Source organism: Cyrtonyx montezumae, unplaced genomic scaffold, assembly GCF_038088225.1.
Source record: "Cyrtonyx montezumae isolate F1298 unplaced genomic scaffold, pur_monq_1.0 scaffold_16, whole genome shotgun sequence".
Taxonomy (NCBI): Eukaryota; Metazoa; Chordata; class Aves; order Galliformes; family Odontophoridae; genus Cyrtonyx; species Cyrtonyx montezumae.
In genome coordinates this window covers 11,003,612-11,018,866 of record NW_027071892.1, presented here as the reverse complement: position 1 = coordinate 11,018,866, position 15,255 = coordinate 11,003,612, and the positions used below count along the sequence as shown (strand labels likewise).

General features: G+C 57.2%; 1 protein-coding gene across 6 annotated transcripts in view; it reads left to right on the top strand.

The window, feature by feature from the left end:
* The first annotated feature begins 602 nt into the window (after positions 1-602).
* MPRIP (myosin phosphatase Rho interacting protein) overlaps positions 603-15,255 on the top strand; it is a 56,042-nt gene continuing 41,389 nt past the window's right edge. For all 6 annotated transcript variants that reach the window (XM_065732840.1, XM_065732839.1, XM_065732836.1 and 3 more), the window contains exons 1-3: positions 603-815; positions 5,561-5,638; positions 6,475-6,540. In XM_065732840.1, coding sequence (XP_065588912.1) covers positions 696-815; positions 5,561-5,638; positions 6,475-6,540 — 264 coding nt within the window. In that variant the 5' untranslated portion in view covers positions 603-695. The remainder of the gene's footprint in view (positions 816-5,560; positions 5,639-6,474; positions 6,541-15,255) is intronic.

Below are 15,255 nucleotides of genomic sequence, written 5' to 3'. Positions count from 1 at the left end.
GGGGTGGGGTGGGGGGATGGGGGGGCGGCTGCAGCTCCGCGCACATCGCAGGGCCCCACATCCCCCCCCCCCCCCCCATTAAGGCCCAACCCCGCCCCCAGCTGTCAGCACCGCCCCTCCCCCACCGGCGGCGCGCCGCTCCCTCCCCTCTCCTCGCGGCTCATTGGCTGCAACGGCCCTTTGTTACCGTCGCGTCTCCTCCGCCATTGGTGAGAGGCGCCGTCCATCATCGCTACGGCCCCGCCCCTTCTCCCGCTGGCTCCGGAGGTGGAAACTTTGGGGGCAGCGCAGCGTCGGCCCCGCCCCCCCCGCCCCCCCCACCCCGCGCGCTCCTTCCCCGCGCCGCTCGGCCACGCGCGTCCGCTGAGCGCCGTTTCCCCCTTCCCGAGATTTTTATTTCTTTTTCTTTTCTTTTTTATTCCTTTCCCCTTTCTTTCTTTTATTGCTCGTTCGTTCCTTTTTTTTTTTCTTTTTTCGTTTTTTTCCTCGCGGTTCGTTTATTTGTTTCGGCTTCTTTCTTTCTCTCTTTCTTTCTCTCCCTCCTCCTCCTCCTTCGTCGTCTGAATCCGGGTCCGCCTTCTCCTCCCCGCCGCTCTCCCTCCCGCTCGGTCCGCCATGGGCGCGGCGGTGGCCGTGGGGCGGTGCGGGCGCTCCGTTGGGCGCTGAGCGGTGGCGGAGCGGCGCGGGGCCGCGCCATGGCCGCCAAGGACAACCCGTGCAGGAAGTTCCAGGCCAACATCTTCAACAAGAGCAAGTGCCAGAACTGCTTCAAGCCCCGCGAGTCCCACCTGCTCAACGACGAGGACCTCAACCAGGTGGGAGCGGACCCCCCCCCCCCTCCCCCCTTCCCCGGACCTTGCTGACCCCCGAGGGGTCGTGGGGTGTTTGTGGGACCTGGGGATGTTGTAGGGTTCTGTGGGTGCTTGGGGGTCCTGTAGGTAGCTCAGGGTGCTGTGGATGACGTAGGTGCCTGGTGGTCCTATGGGTCGCTCTCCATACGGTTCTTAGGGTCCTGTAGGTACTCGGTGTCCCCATGGGTAGCTCAGGACCCTATGAGGTCCCCATAGCACTGGTAGCCCTATAGGTATCTGATGGATACCATACGCTCCCCCTGGATAGTTCAGAATCCTATGGATAGCATAGCGTTCCTCAGGTGCTTGGTGGCCCCATAGGTAGCTCAGGGTCCTATGGATTGTGTAGGGTTCCCTGGGTGCCTGTTGGCCTCCTGCATGTAGCTCGTGCTCCTATGGATAGCATGGAGTCCTGTAGGAGCTTCCTGGCCCAGTAGATCCTATAGATAGCATAGGTTCACATGAATACCTGGTGGCCCCATAGATAGCCCAGGATCCTACCGATAGCATAACATCCCATGGATGCTTGCTGGCCCCATAGGTAGCTCAGGGTCGTATGGATAACATAAGATCCCGTGGCTTTGTACTGGCCCCATAGTTAGCAGAGGGACCCTCCGGGGGTCCCATGAATAGCACAGTCCCAGTAACAACACAGGCCATTATGGGTCCCACAGGCGCCTGCTGACCCTGTGGTTATGCTGGGGCCCATGGATCCCATGGGGGCAGTCAGGCACTGCCGTGGCTGATCCCTGCTCCTATAGTGTGTCCGGAGATCTGGTGGGGACCTGTGGGGACCCTCTGCCCTATAGCACCCCAGATTTCCAATGGGGAGAGCAGAAGCTGATTGCAGGTTTTGGGGTTGTGGGGGGAGAAATGGGCCTTCCTCCTTCTTCCCCTCCTCTTCCTCCTCGCAGTCTTTGCACCCCCCCCCCCCCGTAGGGCAGCACCCAGCTCCATGGGGAGCACTTGGGGTGGGGGGAAAGGGAGATGCAGCTCCATGCTCCCCCCATCTGACACTGTCCTGTGCTGGGGTGGGGGCTGCCATCTCTGCTCCCGATCCTATTATGGCAATGAGATCAGACATATTGCTGTGCTCGCTGGGGGCGGAGTGGGGGGGGGGGGGGGGGGGGGGACGGGACGACCACATAATGAAATCTGAGGGCTAATATGGAAAAAATGTAACTGGAAAAAACGCCGTGCTGTGTGCGGGAAGGGGCGGGCGGCCGTGCCCAGACAAAGGAGCTTCCTCAGGGGTGAATGGGGTGAGCCCCCCCCCCCCAGGGCCTCGTTGTCCCCTCCCGCTGCCCCGCGTGTGGTTTTGCTGCCATTATATTGCTTGCTGGAGGGGATCACAGCGCTGCACGCTCCCCCCCCCCCACAGCAGAGGGTGCAGGGGATGGGGGAGAAAGGCCCCCAGCCTGCTTGCTTTGTCCCACGGGGTCTCAAGAGTGCGGGTGGTGCCAGAGATCGGGGTCACCCCGGGGATCAGATGTGTGCACGGCGTTGGGGGTGGGGGCTCTGCTGGGGAAAGCGTTGCGATCTCACTCAGCTTCTCCCCCGCAGCCCGGCCGCAACGATCCCGCTGCTTCCCCGATAAGATGGAGGCTCAGAGCGTGCGATGCTCGCACGCAGCCGCGGCCCCACTGCTTCCAGCCGGGCTCTGGGGTCTGTGCTCTGCCACGAGCACTGGTGTGCTGTGGGCTCCGGGCACCCGGCGTGACAGCCCTTTGGTGGCATTGGTGGATTGGGGTTTGTGCCCCAGGGGCAGCCCCTGGCCCCAGATGAGCTGCAGCTCTGGGTAATCGGGCTTCAAAGGGCCGCGGGGCACTAAGTCCCAAATCCCGCTCCATTCACGAGTTGTTTGTGCAGGTTCGGTGCGATGTGGGGCGGCCCTGTGGGTGTCATGGGAAAACACGGGGTGGGGGGCTGCTGTGCTCCCCCCTGTGTGAGCCGGAGCCCTGGTCTCAGTGTGGTGCTGCCCTGTTCCCGGCCATCCTCTGTTTTGGGGTTTCCCACGTTCCTGGCAGGGTGTGGTGGCACCCAGACCCCCTCAGCTCCTGCGGTTCGTGGGGAAAACAAAGCCCCACGACGGGAATTGACCTCGGCATCACACTTGGCCTGGGTGGGAGGAGGGCAGAGCGTAGCACCGTTGCTTTAGTTCTCTCCCGGGGGCATGGGACTGGCACAGAGCAGGAACCCGAGGACGCCCTCCCAGCTCCATGTCTTATTTCCCTTATTTTTGGCATGGGCACCCCGAGGACCACCCAGCATGGGAACATGGCACTCTCACACTTTTTCCCACCGCCTCCAGCCCCGTGACACTGCCGTCCCCAGCAGCGAGTTCACATATTTCCACGGCCCTCCTTTGGGCGTTATCGCTTTCCTTCTGTTCTGGACACCGAACAGCCGGGTGGAAAGCAGCAGCTCTGGGTGCCCCACTGCTGGCTGCGTGAGCTCCAACCCTCAGCCTGTGCAAATGTCAAAGCTGCCTGGCAGGAGTTTAGTGGGGCAGAGCACTGTGCTCCTGCACCGGGCAGCCCTGGCCCCTTTGCATGTTTCCACGCTGCTGTTGATCTGCACGGCACCGCTCCTTATCGGCTGTGGCACCTGAGGAAGTGATAAAGCCCTGCTCCGGCACTCGGAGCTGCTGCTGCTCAGTGCTGGGGAGAGCTGCTGCAGTGCCCAGCTCGCGGGGTTGCACTGCCTCTGGGATGGCTGTTGCTGCTGTTTGGTTCTGGGGGAGATGTGTGCACCTTTGTGGGCTGGGGCTGATCCCACAGCTCTTCCTGGGGCAGCAGCATCCCCGTGGTGCCAGCCCGTGTCCAGCCCCATCACCTGGCTCCACGTGCTGTCACAGAATCACAGAGTCATTAATGGAGAAGAGAACACCAGGTCCAACTGCTGACCCCTCCCCAGCGTGCCTCCAAACCGTGCCACGTGTGTGCAGCCCCTCTCCAGGGCCCTGTGCTGCCTGTCAGAAGGGGTGACCTGGCACTGCTGGGGGTGTGTGAGCGTTCTGTGTGGTCCCAGTCCCAGAGCTGTGCCCACGTTACACCGGGACACTCGGCACAGTGTGCAGGCACCCAAGAGCAGGTGATGGGCATAATGCAGCCCCCCTCCAGGGCGCCCCACCAGGCTGCGAAGCTAAGCAGGGCCAGGCTAGGTTGGAGGTGGGATGGGTACCTGGGCGTGCCTCAGAGGTGCGACCGGAAGCGGTGCGGTGACGCTGGGGCGTTGCTGCCTGAGTCAGCTCTGCAGGTCCCACGGGGCTGTGGGGCTCCCACCCGGCACAGCACCATCCCCACACCTCTCTTCACGGCGAGGTGCCTTTATCAGCACCCGTGGGCCCATTGGCTTCATCACTGGAGGAACTGGCTCTGATCTTCTGCCCACCCCAGGAGCACCGGGATCGCTCTGGCATTGCTCTCTGGATCCACTGAGATAGAGAAGTCTTGCTCTGAGCCGTGCCCGTGGACCTTATTTTAACCCGATGCAGGTGCAGTGGATTTATTCTGGGCACAGTGTGTGCTCACATCCTTCTATTTGTGCCTCTCCGGGTGCTGCTTTTGGCAGCAGTTTGTTTGGGTTTGGCTTTAAAAAGCGCTTCTCTGCGGGGGGACAGAGCTGGGCTGCCCACGTGCTGGGTGCTAACTCGTACCTTGCAGCTGCTATGGTTTTGGTATCTGAAATTGGACGTTTCTGCCCAAATGAGTTCGGCCCTCTGATGGTGCTGTGTGAAGGTTGTGTATGTCAGGTGCTGGAGAGGGATTTATGGCAAAATGAGACAGTGGGGCTGGGTGAGATCGGGAGGGATTCTGACCCCAGTGGTGGTGGTTTGGGGTTATTTCATCTCTGTGGATGGGGTCTGGTACAGTGAAAGTTGCTTGTGGGGTGGCTCTGAGGGTCTCAGGGGGGGATGTGGGGGCAGAGGGCTCAGTCCTGGGGCGGTGGTGCTGAGGATACTGTGTGCTGCCTCCTCGGTCCTGTTCCTCCTTCCAGGCCATGGCAGCACCTCCACAACAGACTCAATGTGTGTGATTTTGGGGGGGAGTTCGGTGCCCCTGTGCCCCATTTCTACAAGCACAGAGCTGTCCCGAGTTACTCAGTATTTTGCAATTTTGCTTCTCTCCCTGCTCCACAGTCCCCGCGTGGGCACAGGGCTGGGTGGTGTCACAGCACTGCTGGGTGGGGCTGTGCTGTGGGGCAGCGTGGGCAGGGGCTGCCGTGGGGTGGCAGTGCCATTGGGGCCTTTTGGTGCAGGTGATGCTCCAGGTGATGCCACCCCAAAAGAGGCAGTGGGCTTAAAGGGATTTTGTTATTTCTTCCCACTTTACCAAGAGCAAAGACTGCTTCAGTTTGTTCCCAGATTGCTTGCTCGGTGCTCCACACGTTTGTTTTTGGTGCATAGGCAGTTTCTTCTATTGTTTGCAGGGATTTTTCCAGAGGGGAAACTCTCTTATTATTTATTTTTTTTTCTTTTTAGTTTTTTTCTTTAGCATTACAAAACCACAGCAGCTGGCAGGGGAATCTCGGGGAGGTGATGCATTGGAAACTGTTTTAAAGGGAAAAAAATCATAACAAAAAGGAGAAGAATGAAAGCAAAAAGCTGAACCTGAGTATTTCAAGAGGTGGTGGGAATATGGAGCTCTTTGCCCCCTACTCCCCGATGTGGCAGCTCCAGCTGATCCCTCTCTGCTCTTTCCTTTCAGGCCAAACCCATTTACGGTGGCTGGCTGCTGCTGGCCCCTGAAGGAACAGACTTTGACAATCCTGTCCATCGCTCTCGGGTAAGGGATGCTCCGTGGGTGCTGGGGGGTGGGATGGGATGGGGTGGCCCTGCAGTGACTCTGCACCCATCCCTGTGTGGAAGCCAGGGAGGTTTCCTGCTGCAGGGCTCTTTCTGCTGGGTGTGCAGTTTGCTGCAGAACCTGCTCCATTCATGCAGTGTGATGTTATTGCTGGCTGCTGTTGTGTTTTGGTGCCTTGATGCTCTGCTGCCCAAATGGGGTTGCTGCTAGAGCTCAAGCCTTGCAGCACTGTGACCATGTGAGCAGGGTTGGAGCATCCCCTGCATCCCTGTTCTGTAGCCCCTCTGTCCCTCAGCTGGAGGTTACCATTGCTGCCAGCAATAAAAATCTCTTCCCCCACGCTGGATTCTGGGTTCAGCCCATGGTATGTGGGCATTACTGGGAGTCACAGCTTGTGGGGACTTGGGACTGTGGTTCACTGACACCTCAGTGGTTTTGCTGTCCCTGAGCACCTTGGACTTTGCCCGAAGGGCTGTGAAAAACGAGATAAGAATTGCTGCACTGGGGCTATGAATCTGTGACTTGATTATTTTTATTTTTTTTAAATTTCAGCCTGCTCAACCAGTTTTTGCTCTGGGCTGCAAACAGCCTGTCACGCACAGAAAGGCCCTTCCCAGCCAGATCAGGGCTCCGTTCTGGTGTGCATTGCCTGGCTGGGGGGGTTCTGCATTGTGCTGGAGCTCTGCTGGGGGATATCCTGCATCGTACCTTGCCACCAGCACCCAGTGCTGGGATAAACCACCATGAGGCTTAGGCTGGGAGCATGTGGCCCCGTCTTAGTGGGACATAACTCCATGTGCTGTCTTCTCTTGCAGAAATGGCAGCGCCGGTTCTTCATCCTCTACGAGCACGGGTTGCTGCGCTACGCCCTCGACGAGATGGTGAGTGCTGTGAGGCCACGGCGTTGCTGCTGGTAGGGACCTGCAGTGGTGATGCTGCTCGCAGTGTGGCACCAGGCTGCTGTCCCATGGAGCTGTACGGCCAAGCCCACGTGTTGGAGGGCACCAGGGGAAGCTCAGCATTGGTATAAACCAGCAGTGGGAATGTGTTGGTGACAGATCTGGCACTGGTGGGGGATGTTGAGGGGGTTATCGTGTGAAGCAGCCCATCACCAGGTCCCTCCCTGCTCCATCCCACCCTGCTCCGTGCTGCCAGGGAGGGTTTGGTGGTGGAGGATGGCCGTGGCTGTGCCTGGGGAGGAGGCTGTGTGTGGTGCTGGTGTAAAGTAGGTCAGGCAGAACACAGAACGCCTTCGTGCTGCTCATCCTTCCCGGGAGCTGCGTCCGCCCGCACTGCTCCAGGAGCAGAAAGAGGGAGGGAGGAAGGAAAGCAGCTCTCCCATCCTCTGCGAGCTGCCAAGGGGGGGCTGCTGAGCCAGGGGGGGGGGGTCAGCCCTACTGTGCCCACCTGTGGCTGCCAGAATCGAGCATGCAGCAGGTTGCCTAGGGTTTGGCACAGCATGGCACAGCACAGCCCAGTCCCGTGTGCTGGGATGCACCTGGGTGAGAGGCTCGTGGAGCCGGGTGCACTGGGTTGCAGGGCGTGCGTGCACGTGGGGTGGGTGTAGGAGTGCAGGGCGTTTCTCCAGTGCAGTGCCTTCTGTTGTTTGTTTGTATTTTTTCTTGGGGTTGCTCCAGGTCCCGTAAATAATTTAAATGCCTCCATTCAGAGCTGCGGAGGCTTTTGATGCGTTTGTAGTGTCGCAGCAACCTGTGCTGGGCTGGTGTTGGGTGGCCTACAAACAGAGCGCAGTGTGGAGAAATGCCTCGAGGAGAGTGTTGGGAAATGTGATGTTTGTGGGTTTCTTTGCTGTATTGCACCTCAGGAAGGGATGGCACTGCAGCCTCTGGGCAGTGCCCCAGCCCCTCACCATGCCTCTGTGTCTCCATGCTGCAGGAGACTGTCACTGGAGAGCGTGCTGAGGGCTGGGGTAGCATCTTGCAGCACCCTTGAGCTGGATGGGAAGTGAAAAAGCGGGGAAAAAACAGAAAAAAGAACATGTGAGAGGAGCATTACCTCTCCCTGCAGGTTCCTTGCACGGAGCACTGCGGGAGGAGGGCAGGGAGCATCTTCACCATGGCCATAGATGGAGGAGATGGAGATGCTCCCCTGGGGAGCCGGGGTCTGACACATGGTGTAAAAATACCCCCCTGACCTTTCTGCAGATCATGTCCCCATGCTGGCTCTGCTAATGCCTGTAGCACTGGAGCATCCCCTGCCTGCAGTGTGCCCACGTCCTGTGCCAGGACTGCACTGCACTGCCAGCTCTGGAGCTGTGCAGGGAGGTTCTGATTCCCTTAGGATGAGACCCAGAGTGTGACAGCAGTGTCACCTCCTGCTTCCTCATCAGCTTCCTCAGGCACTTCCCTGTGTTCGCTTTGCTCTGGTGTGTGCTGCAGGTTCCCCTGTGGTGGTTCCCAGTGTGTAGTCAGACAGCGTTGTGGCTCTGATGGGTTTGGGACCCTCTCCCACCATCCCAAGAGAGGATCAGGTTGGATGTTAGGAAAATTGTCTTTGAAAGAGCACGCAGCCATTGGAACTGCTGCCCGTGGTGGTAGTGGAGTCATCATCCCTTGAGGTGTACCAGAGCCATGGAGATGTGGCACTGTGGGACATGGTTTGCAGTCATGGTGGGGATGGATCAATGGTTGAACCTGATCTTAAAGGTCTTTTCCAACCTTGATGATTCTGTAATCCCACAACAGCAGGCAGGGTTGGCTGAGTAATGGGGACTGGCCGTGTGTGGGTCAGAGATCCCATGTGTGATGCAAGGACTCAGCTCCATTCCTGCCCCCCACCTTGGACTGGAATCTGGGAGGGACACTGGTTTGTCCTCGAGATGCTCACCTGTGCCTGTGGCTCCACAGTGGTACCAGGGCTTTTCTCAGAGGGCTGCTGCTGTTTTGCATGGGGAGGGATCTCATTGCAGGAATGATTCTCTTCACTGTGCTCCCAGAGGTCCCATTTGGGGGGGGGGACACACAGCAGTGTGCTGGGAGCTGGGTGGCAGCTGGGCAGGGACCTCCCAGGCGATGGATTGAATTGCTTTGGCCTGAACCTGTTAGACATTAATTGTGTGGGTTTGGCAATTTCTGTTTTATTAAAAATGAGGAGGGGAGGAAGGTGTGGGATGGGGGTGGGGGGAGCAGGTACTAGGAGCTGAGCTCCCCATTGGCAGTGCTGGCCTCCTCTTCCTCTCCCCAACCATCAGCAAAGGGCACATCTGGTTCTGAGTTGGGGTCAGCAGCTAATGAGCTGCTGCCCTGCAAATGGGAGTGGGTCAGAAGGCTGGGCTGGCAGCATGCAGGATCCAGAGCTCACTGCTGGGGGTGGGGGGAGCGCTGGGGATGGTCCAGGGATGCTCACAGGGCAGATGCCACAAGCACTGGGATGGGCCAAGCTCCCAGAACCTCCTCCATGCATCAGGAGCCCCAAATACTGCCAGAATCCATCAGTGGGATGGTGGGAAGGCACTGGTTTGGAAGCAGAGAGCTCTCAGAAGGAGTCTGCTTTGGCACTGCAATCCCCTGCTGAGCTGCTGGCCAGGCTGGGGCTGCCTGTTTTTTCTTAATTTTTTTTTTTTCTTTTTTCTCTTCTTTATCCAGTCTGCAGCCACAGGCTGCTACATGCTGATTTTACAGCTGACCGGAACGGTTGCAGTGCACCCACAAAAAGCAGCCAACCCTGAGTACCCCACTCTCTGTGCTCCAACATCAGTACACACGAGGCTCACCAGGACCCCACGGGGGGAAGGAGTCCCTGTGCTGTGCCTATCTCCTTCCCCCTGGCCCTGGCATGCAGCAGCATGCCAGCAGGCTGCTCCCAGCTCTGCTGAGCCCTGGGGAAGCTGAGCCTGCTCCAACCTGCACACATTCCTCACTCCCATAGGCAGAGGCTGGGTGCTCAGGTTTGCTCAGGGTTGTATTCCCATACTGAACAGCCTCTTGGTTGCTTGCACTGTGATCCCATGAGCTGCATTCCCCAGTTGCCCCTTCGTGAGCTGTTTCCCCATAGTTTGAAGTTAAAGGACCAAGAAGCTCCCAAGAATTAAAGCCCTGCCGTGGCCTGGGGCTCTGCTGGTACTTGAGGGGAGGAGCAGGGACCCATGCCATGGTTCTGTCCCAGCAGCCCATCCCAGCACTTTTATCCCAGGGAGACAGAGAGTGGACAGCATCCAGTAGTGAGCGTGGTCCAGTAGCAGAGGATTTGCCTCCTCCTGTTGTGATGACCTCTGCCTATAATTAGCTATAGGTCTATAAATAGAGCCCTGCTGCATGGGAATGGCGTGGTGCAAAGGCAGCACAGGGTGGGCAGTGGCCTCAGTCCTACCCCTGCCTGAGGCTGTGGGTGATGCTGTGGGTAATGCCAAGGTGAGAGCATCTCCTGGGTGGGCTGGAGAGCCAGTGGGCATGGTTCCCTGCTCCCATCCCCAGCCTGGGAGGGGACAGGGTCACAGCTGGAGCTCCGTGCCCCCAGCAGCCTGGATGGGATGTGGGTGGTGGAAGAACACAGCCTGACAGCAGAGAGGGACCCGAACGGGAGGGATGTGCAAACGTGGTGATACAAAGATGTGTGTCAGAATTATTTCCTAATCGACCCCTCCACACACACGCATACACACACACACACACACACACACACACACACACGCACGCACGCACGCCAGCTTTTCTTTCTTCAGAAGAAAGGGACGGATTTAAAAATGTCACCCTCAGCAGATCTGAACCACTGTTCGTTTTCGTCGTCGCTCCGTCCTTTGGTCCTTTGTCGCCGATATTGTTCTGAGAAGCCGGGAGCCCGCGTGTGTTTTTTCCTCCTCGTCAGATCAAAGCGCTTTACTTCAGTCTTTGGCACGGAATGGAAATTCATTGGCAGGGATTAAAAACGAACCTTCAACATCCTGGCCCCTCCGTCCTTACTTTTTTCCGCACGTTTTTTGCCATTGAAGCGGTTCCAGGCTCTCCCTGCCCCCTCTGCTGAGGAGCACGGGGTTGGGTGAGCTGTGCTCCCCTCGCACACGGCTTCCCCCCCCCCCCCCCCCTTGCAGACACGGTTTTGCTGCTGCCTCTGCTCGCCAGATCTTGGAGACTTTCAGTTTCTGTTCAGCATAAAGAGCTTTTGGCTGGAATCAAAGCGCGTTTCGGATTTCAACAAGCCAAGACAAAAAGGGAGCGGAGCGGAGCAGCTGCGAGATGGGACGTGGTGGTGGGAAGAGAAAGGGAAATAATGCGTTTGTTGGGGGGGGGGGAGGGGAAGGTGATGTGTAGGGAGGATTTGCATGGGATGTTGAGTGCTTATGTGAAAGAGGATTAGAAATGGGCAAGTGCTGGGAAGATCGAGGAGGAGCGATCTGTTCTCCTCTGGGATTGCTGGGAAAGGGAGGTATCAAAGTGATGTTGAGGTCCGTAGGGAGGGGATGAAGAGCAGCCTCATCAAAGCACATGGCACTGCTGCCCAAAGTACCCATCCCTGGAGGTGCCTATGGCCATGGATGGGGCTCTGGGCAGCCTGGCTGGTATGGGCACCCAGCCCACAGTTGGGACTGCATGATCTTTAAGGTCTCTTCCAACCTGATCTGTACGATTCTTGAGATGGCTCTGCAGGAGGTGTAGGGATGGGTGTTGATCCCAGCAGAGCTCAGAGGTCTTTGGTGAATGTCATGTTTCATGCTCAGCATTGCTTTTTGGGGAAACCTGCGAGCTACGAGGAGCCCTGGGAACTCATTGCCCAGGACACTGCTGAAGCCAGGGCCAAACTGAAGGGTGGGAGGTTTGGAGAGTTAGCAGAGCTGGGAGAGCAGGATGCAGCCAGTGACCTCCTAATTAGCTTGCAGCTTTGATGACCTGGCCCAGGTGCTTCCTTCCTGGAAACAATGCAGCACTTATTGTCTTCTGCAGAGCTAGCTGCAGAGCTGGAATGGCTCTGAGGATGAGAAACAAGCCCAGCTTCAAATGGCTCTGTCCTTTTTACTTTTTGTGCTGCTGCTCTGTCCCTTGAGAGCTAGCAAACCAGTTCGTTTAGAAAAAACATGCAGCAAGGGAAATGGGCTCGATTTTAAATCCCCTCTGCGTAGTTTATGGGAGACGGAGTGATACGGGCACTTATCATAGTTGGGCTTTCTTCTTTGTGACTTCTGGTGGTAATTAGGGCTTCACACCGTGGCCTCCAGCCTGACTGCAGGAGCTGGGTGGAAGACAAGTCGTGATGTGCTGCAAAATGTCAGTGCAGAAATCAAACCTGCCTCTGGTGGCATTTAGCAGGGAAGATGTCAGAGCTGATGGTGAAATGACACAGCTAATTGCTGAGCACACAATTACCCCCACGTGTCCCCACCCTCACGTGCCCGCTGCCCTCCGACCTGGCTTTTGTCTGTTCCCACCGTGCTGGGGACAGCCAGCAGATGGGAGTGCTGGGGTTTACTCCTGACAATTGCTCCAGATGCTTTTTTTGGTTGAGTGGCAACAGGGAGACAAACTAGGAAGCCTTTGGGAAGGTGTGTTTCAGCACCTTCCCAAGCAGAGCTATTATTTAAAGCCCCGTTGGCCTGTTTTTTAACGAAGCAGCCATCCCAGCTTACTGGGGGAAAACATAACCTGAGGAAGCGGTGGCAGCACATCTTTTGTCCCACTGCTGTTTGGTGCTGTGGAATGCATTGGCTATGACACAGCCCTGGGCCTGCTGGCAGCACTGCAGGGCTACCATAATTCCTCCAGCCCCATCAGGGCCGCCAGCTGAAGCTGAGGTCCCCAAGGACCACCAGGAAGCCCCAGGCTGTGCTTTGGGTGGCTGGGCGTTCGAGCACCTGCTTTCCCATTGTGTTAAAGGAGTCCCTTGGAGAAGTGGCACCTGGTGGCCAGCACGTCCCTGTCCCCAGTGAGTGTCCACCTCTGCGGGGCACCCTGACCTGCAGCAGAGCACGGCTCCGAGGTGGTGTGACTCCAACAAGGCAAAGCTGCCCTGAAAACCAAAGCAAGCTCCGTTATTGTTAGTAGTATTTCTTTTCCGAAGAGATCCTGCACTCAGTGCCTGTTGACATGACATATGTGGGTTGGAGAGAGGCGGCGGCAGCTTCTGGCAGGGGAGGCAGGGGCCGGGGGGGCTGTGCAAGCCGAGCTGCTGATTACCAGGGGCAGCAAATAGCTTGCAGCTGCCTCTGCTCAACACGCTCTTTGTGGGGCTCGCAGCCACTCTTTGGACACAGCTATTTTTAATTTCCCCGAGCGCGCGCGCACAAAGCAGAGGGGGTGGGCAGTGCCCCCGGCATCCCCCTTTCCTGCCTTCCCCCATCCCGGTGCTCCCACCCCCTTCCTGGCTTCCTCTCATCCTCCGGGGAATTTTGGGATGGGGGGCCCACCCCCTGCCTCCGTATTTTTTGTATGTGTGTGTGTGTGTGTGTGGGGGGGGGGGGGGTTGCTTTAGGAGCCAGCGTCAGCGTCCCCCTGCCCCACGCCAGTGTGTGCAGAGAGCTGGGAAAAGGCAGGAATAAATAAATACTCAATTAGGCCGACGTCCAGCTGTGGGTTCGGGATAGGGGTGGAGGGGGGAGCGCTGCGAAAAGAGGCTCCAGCCAAATTCTGGAATGCCTGAGAAAGCGGCCAGAGCCGCGGGCGAGCGTGGGGTTGTGGGCTTCCCACCACCACTCATCCTTGTGGTGGCCCCCAAGGAGGAAAAGGAGGAGGAAGAGGAGGAGGAAGGCGGCCCCAGCCTCGCTCCTGGGGGTGGGGAGGAGTGATGGGCAGTAGTTGCGGAGCAAACTTTCCTTCCGTGGTTTTGGAGTCGAGGTATGCGCTCTGTTCAAACTGCAGCACTGTTTGGGGTTAATAAATCACTTATTTGCAGCCCTTGCTTCTTCTGTTATGGTAACGATTAGTGAATATGAGATTTCTGGTTTACCCTAGCCATGCATTATTCATCAGAGTCTGCAAAAGGGACGTGGTCAGGTTAAAACTTGTGTGGAGACGAGCTGAGGTCTCCGTGAGGTTTTGGAAGCAGCTGTGCTCAGCATTACCCAACACAGGGGTTTTGCTGAGGTCTTCCTCCACTGCTCAGTGCTGTTGGAGGCATTTCTGAGGAAAACTGAGGATTCCCAGGCAGGGTGTATTACTCTCCTTGCTACCTGAGTTATTGTAGGCTGCAACATAGGTAAGGCAGGAAAAACCAAACAAAACACTAATTGAACATGCTAGACCTGGGAGTCGGGTGAGTGTATCTGGCTATTAAATATTCTGCAAGACCTTTTGGTTATGCTCTGTCCCTTCAGAGCTGCAGAAGGGTCTCTTCCCTGCAATTGCTGGTCTGGCTGCAGACAGGCAGAACAGCAGAGCAGCTGCCAGGTACAGTTACTGCAGGTAAACACGTGCACAGCCTCAGTGTCACCCCTCACCTTGCAGCAGGATCCGGGTTCTTTGCCTGCACTTACAGCCCCATGCCTTGCACTCTGCCACCTCTCTGCTGGGCACCTGTGGGTATTTCATGGCTGTGTGTTGCCTGGAGGCCATAGACTGCAACTTGTTGTCGCTTCTGTCCCCCCCCCCCAGGTCCCTAAGTGCTGATGCTTCATGTGTTCCCTTTGCCACATTGATGGTGGAGTCCCTGGCACACGGGCACACAGATGGATTTTGGCTGTATCCCAGGCACCCTCCACTTGTGCAGGATTTCCTCCTTTTGTGATGCTGCAGCTGGGGAGAAAGGGTGGGATTTTGGAGCATCTCAGCCCTTTCTTCCTCATTTCATCAGCCCTGTTGCAACTCCATCAATAAAGGTGCTGGGGAGCTACTGGGATATAATTAGGGGTTTGGTTTGTTTTTCTGGCTGCTTTCCCATTAGGGGAGGGATGGTGAGAATTATGGACTGAGCAGATGTGTGCAGGAAGGGGACGTTTTGCTTTCGTGCCTGTTAATGCCATGTGCAAGGGAGATAATGCCGTGGGGAAGGGAGATTGGAGAAACCTCTCTGGGCTCATGCCCTTACCCTGCACCAGCACTGGATCACTTCTCTGCTCTTTGGCCCACTCTCCAGCTCCAGCTGGAGACCCCCGAGCCCTGGGAGCCCAGCCCTGTGGTATTCCCAGCCCAGCAGGAAGTTCTGCAGAGCTCATAAGAAGAGCACTTGGGAGTAATGAGGTTTCCAGGCTAATTTGGCAGGATTTGACAACTTCCAGTGGAGCATCGGTGCCTGTGGGAGCTGCCTCAGCAGTGGATCCGGGGCCGTTGATCTCTGGGGGCTGTTTTAGCCTTGTTTGCAGTTGGTGATGCTCATGCAAGACTGGTGGTCCTTGGTGAAGATGAGGTTTCAGGGGAAGTGGTGCCGTGTGTGGCTGGTGAGGTGTGGGAGAACACTGGGACACTGGTGAGCTGTTACTGACAGCCAAGAGAAGTTGCTGCTGTAGGACAGCTCACCAGAAGAGCCCCAAACTCACAGCCCTGCCTTGGACATACTGGGCTGAAGTTTTTGTTTTATTTACTCTTCTGCTGTGGAAAGCACTCGCCGTTTTTTGCTTCGTTCTGGTGTGTGCTTTATTGCCATTACTGAGCCAGTGCAATAGAAGGCCTTGAAGTGACCAGAGCTTGCAGTAAGGACCTGAGGTGGCTTCGTGT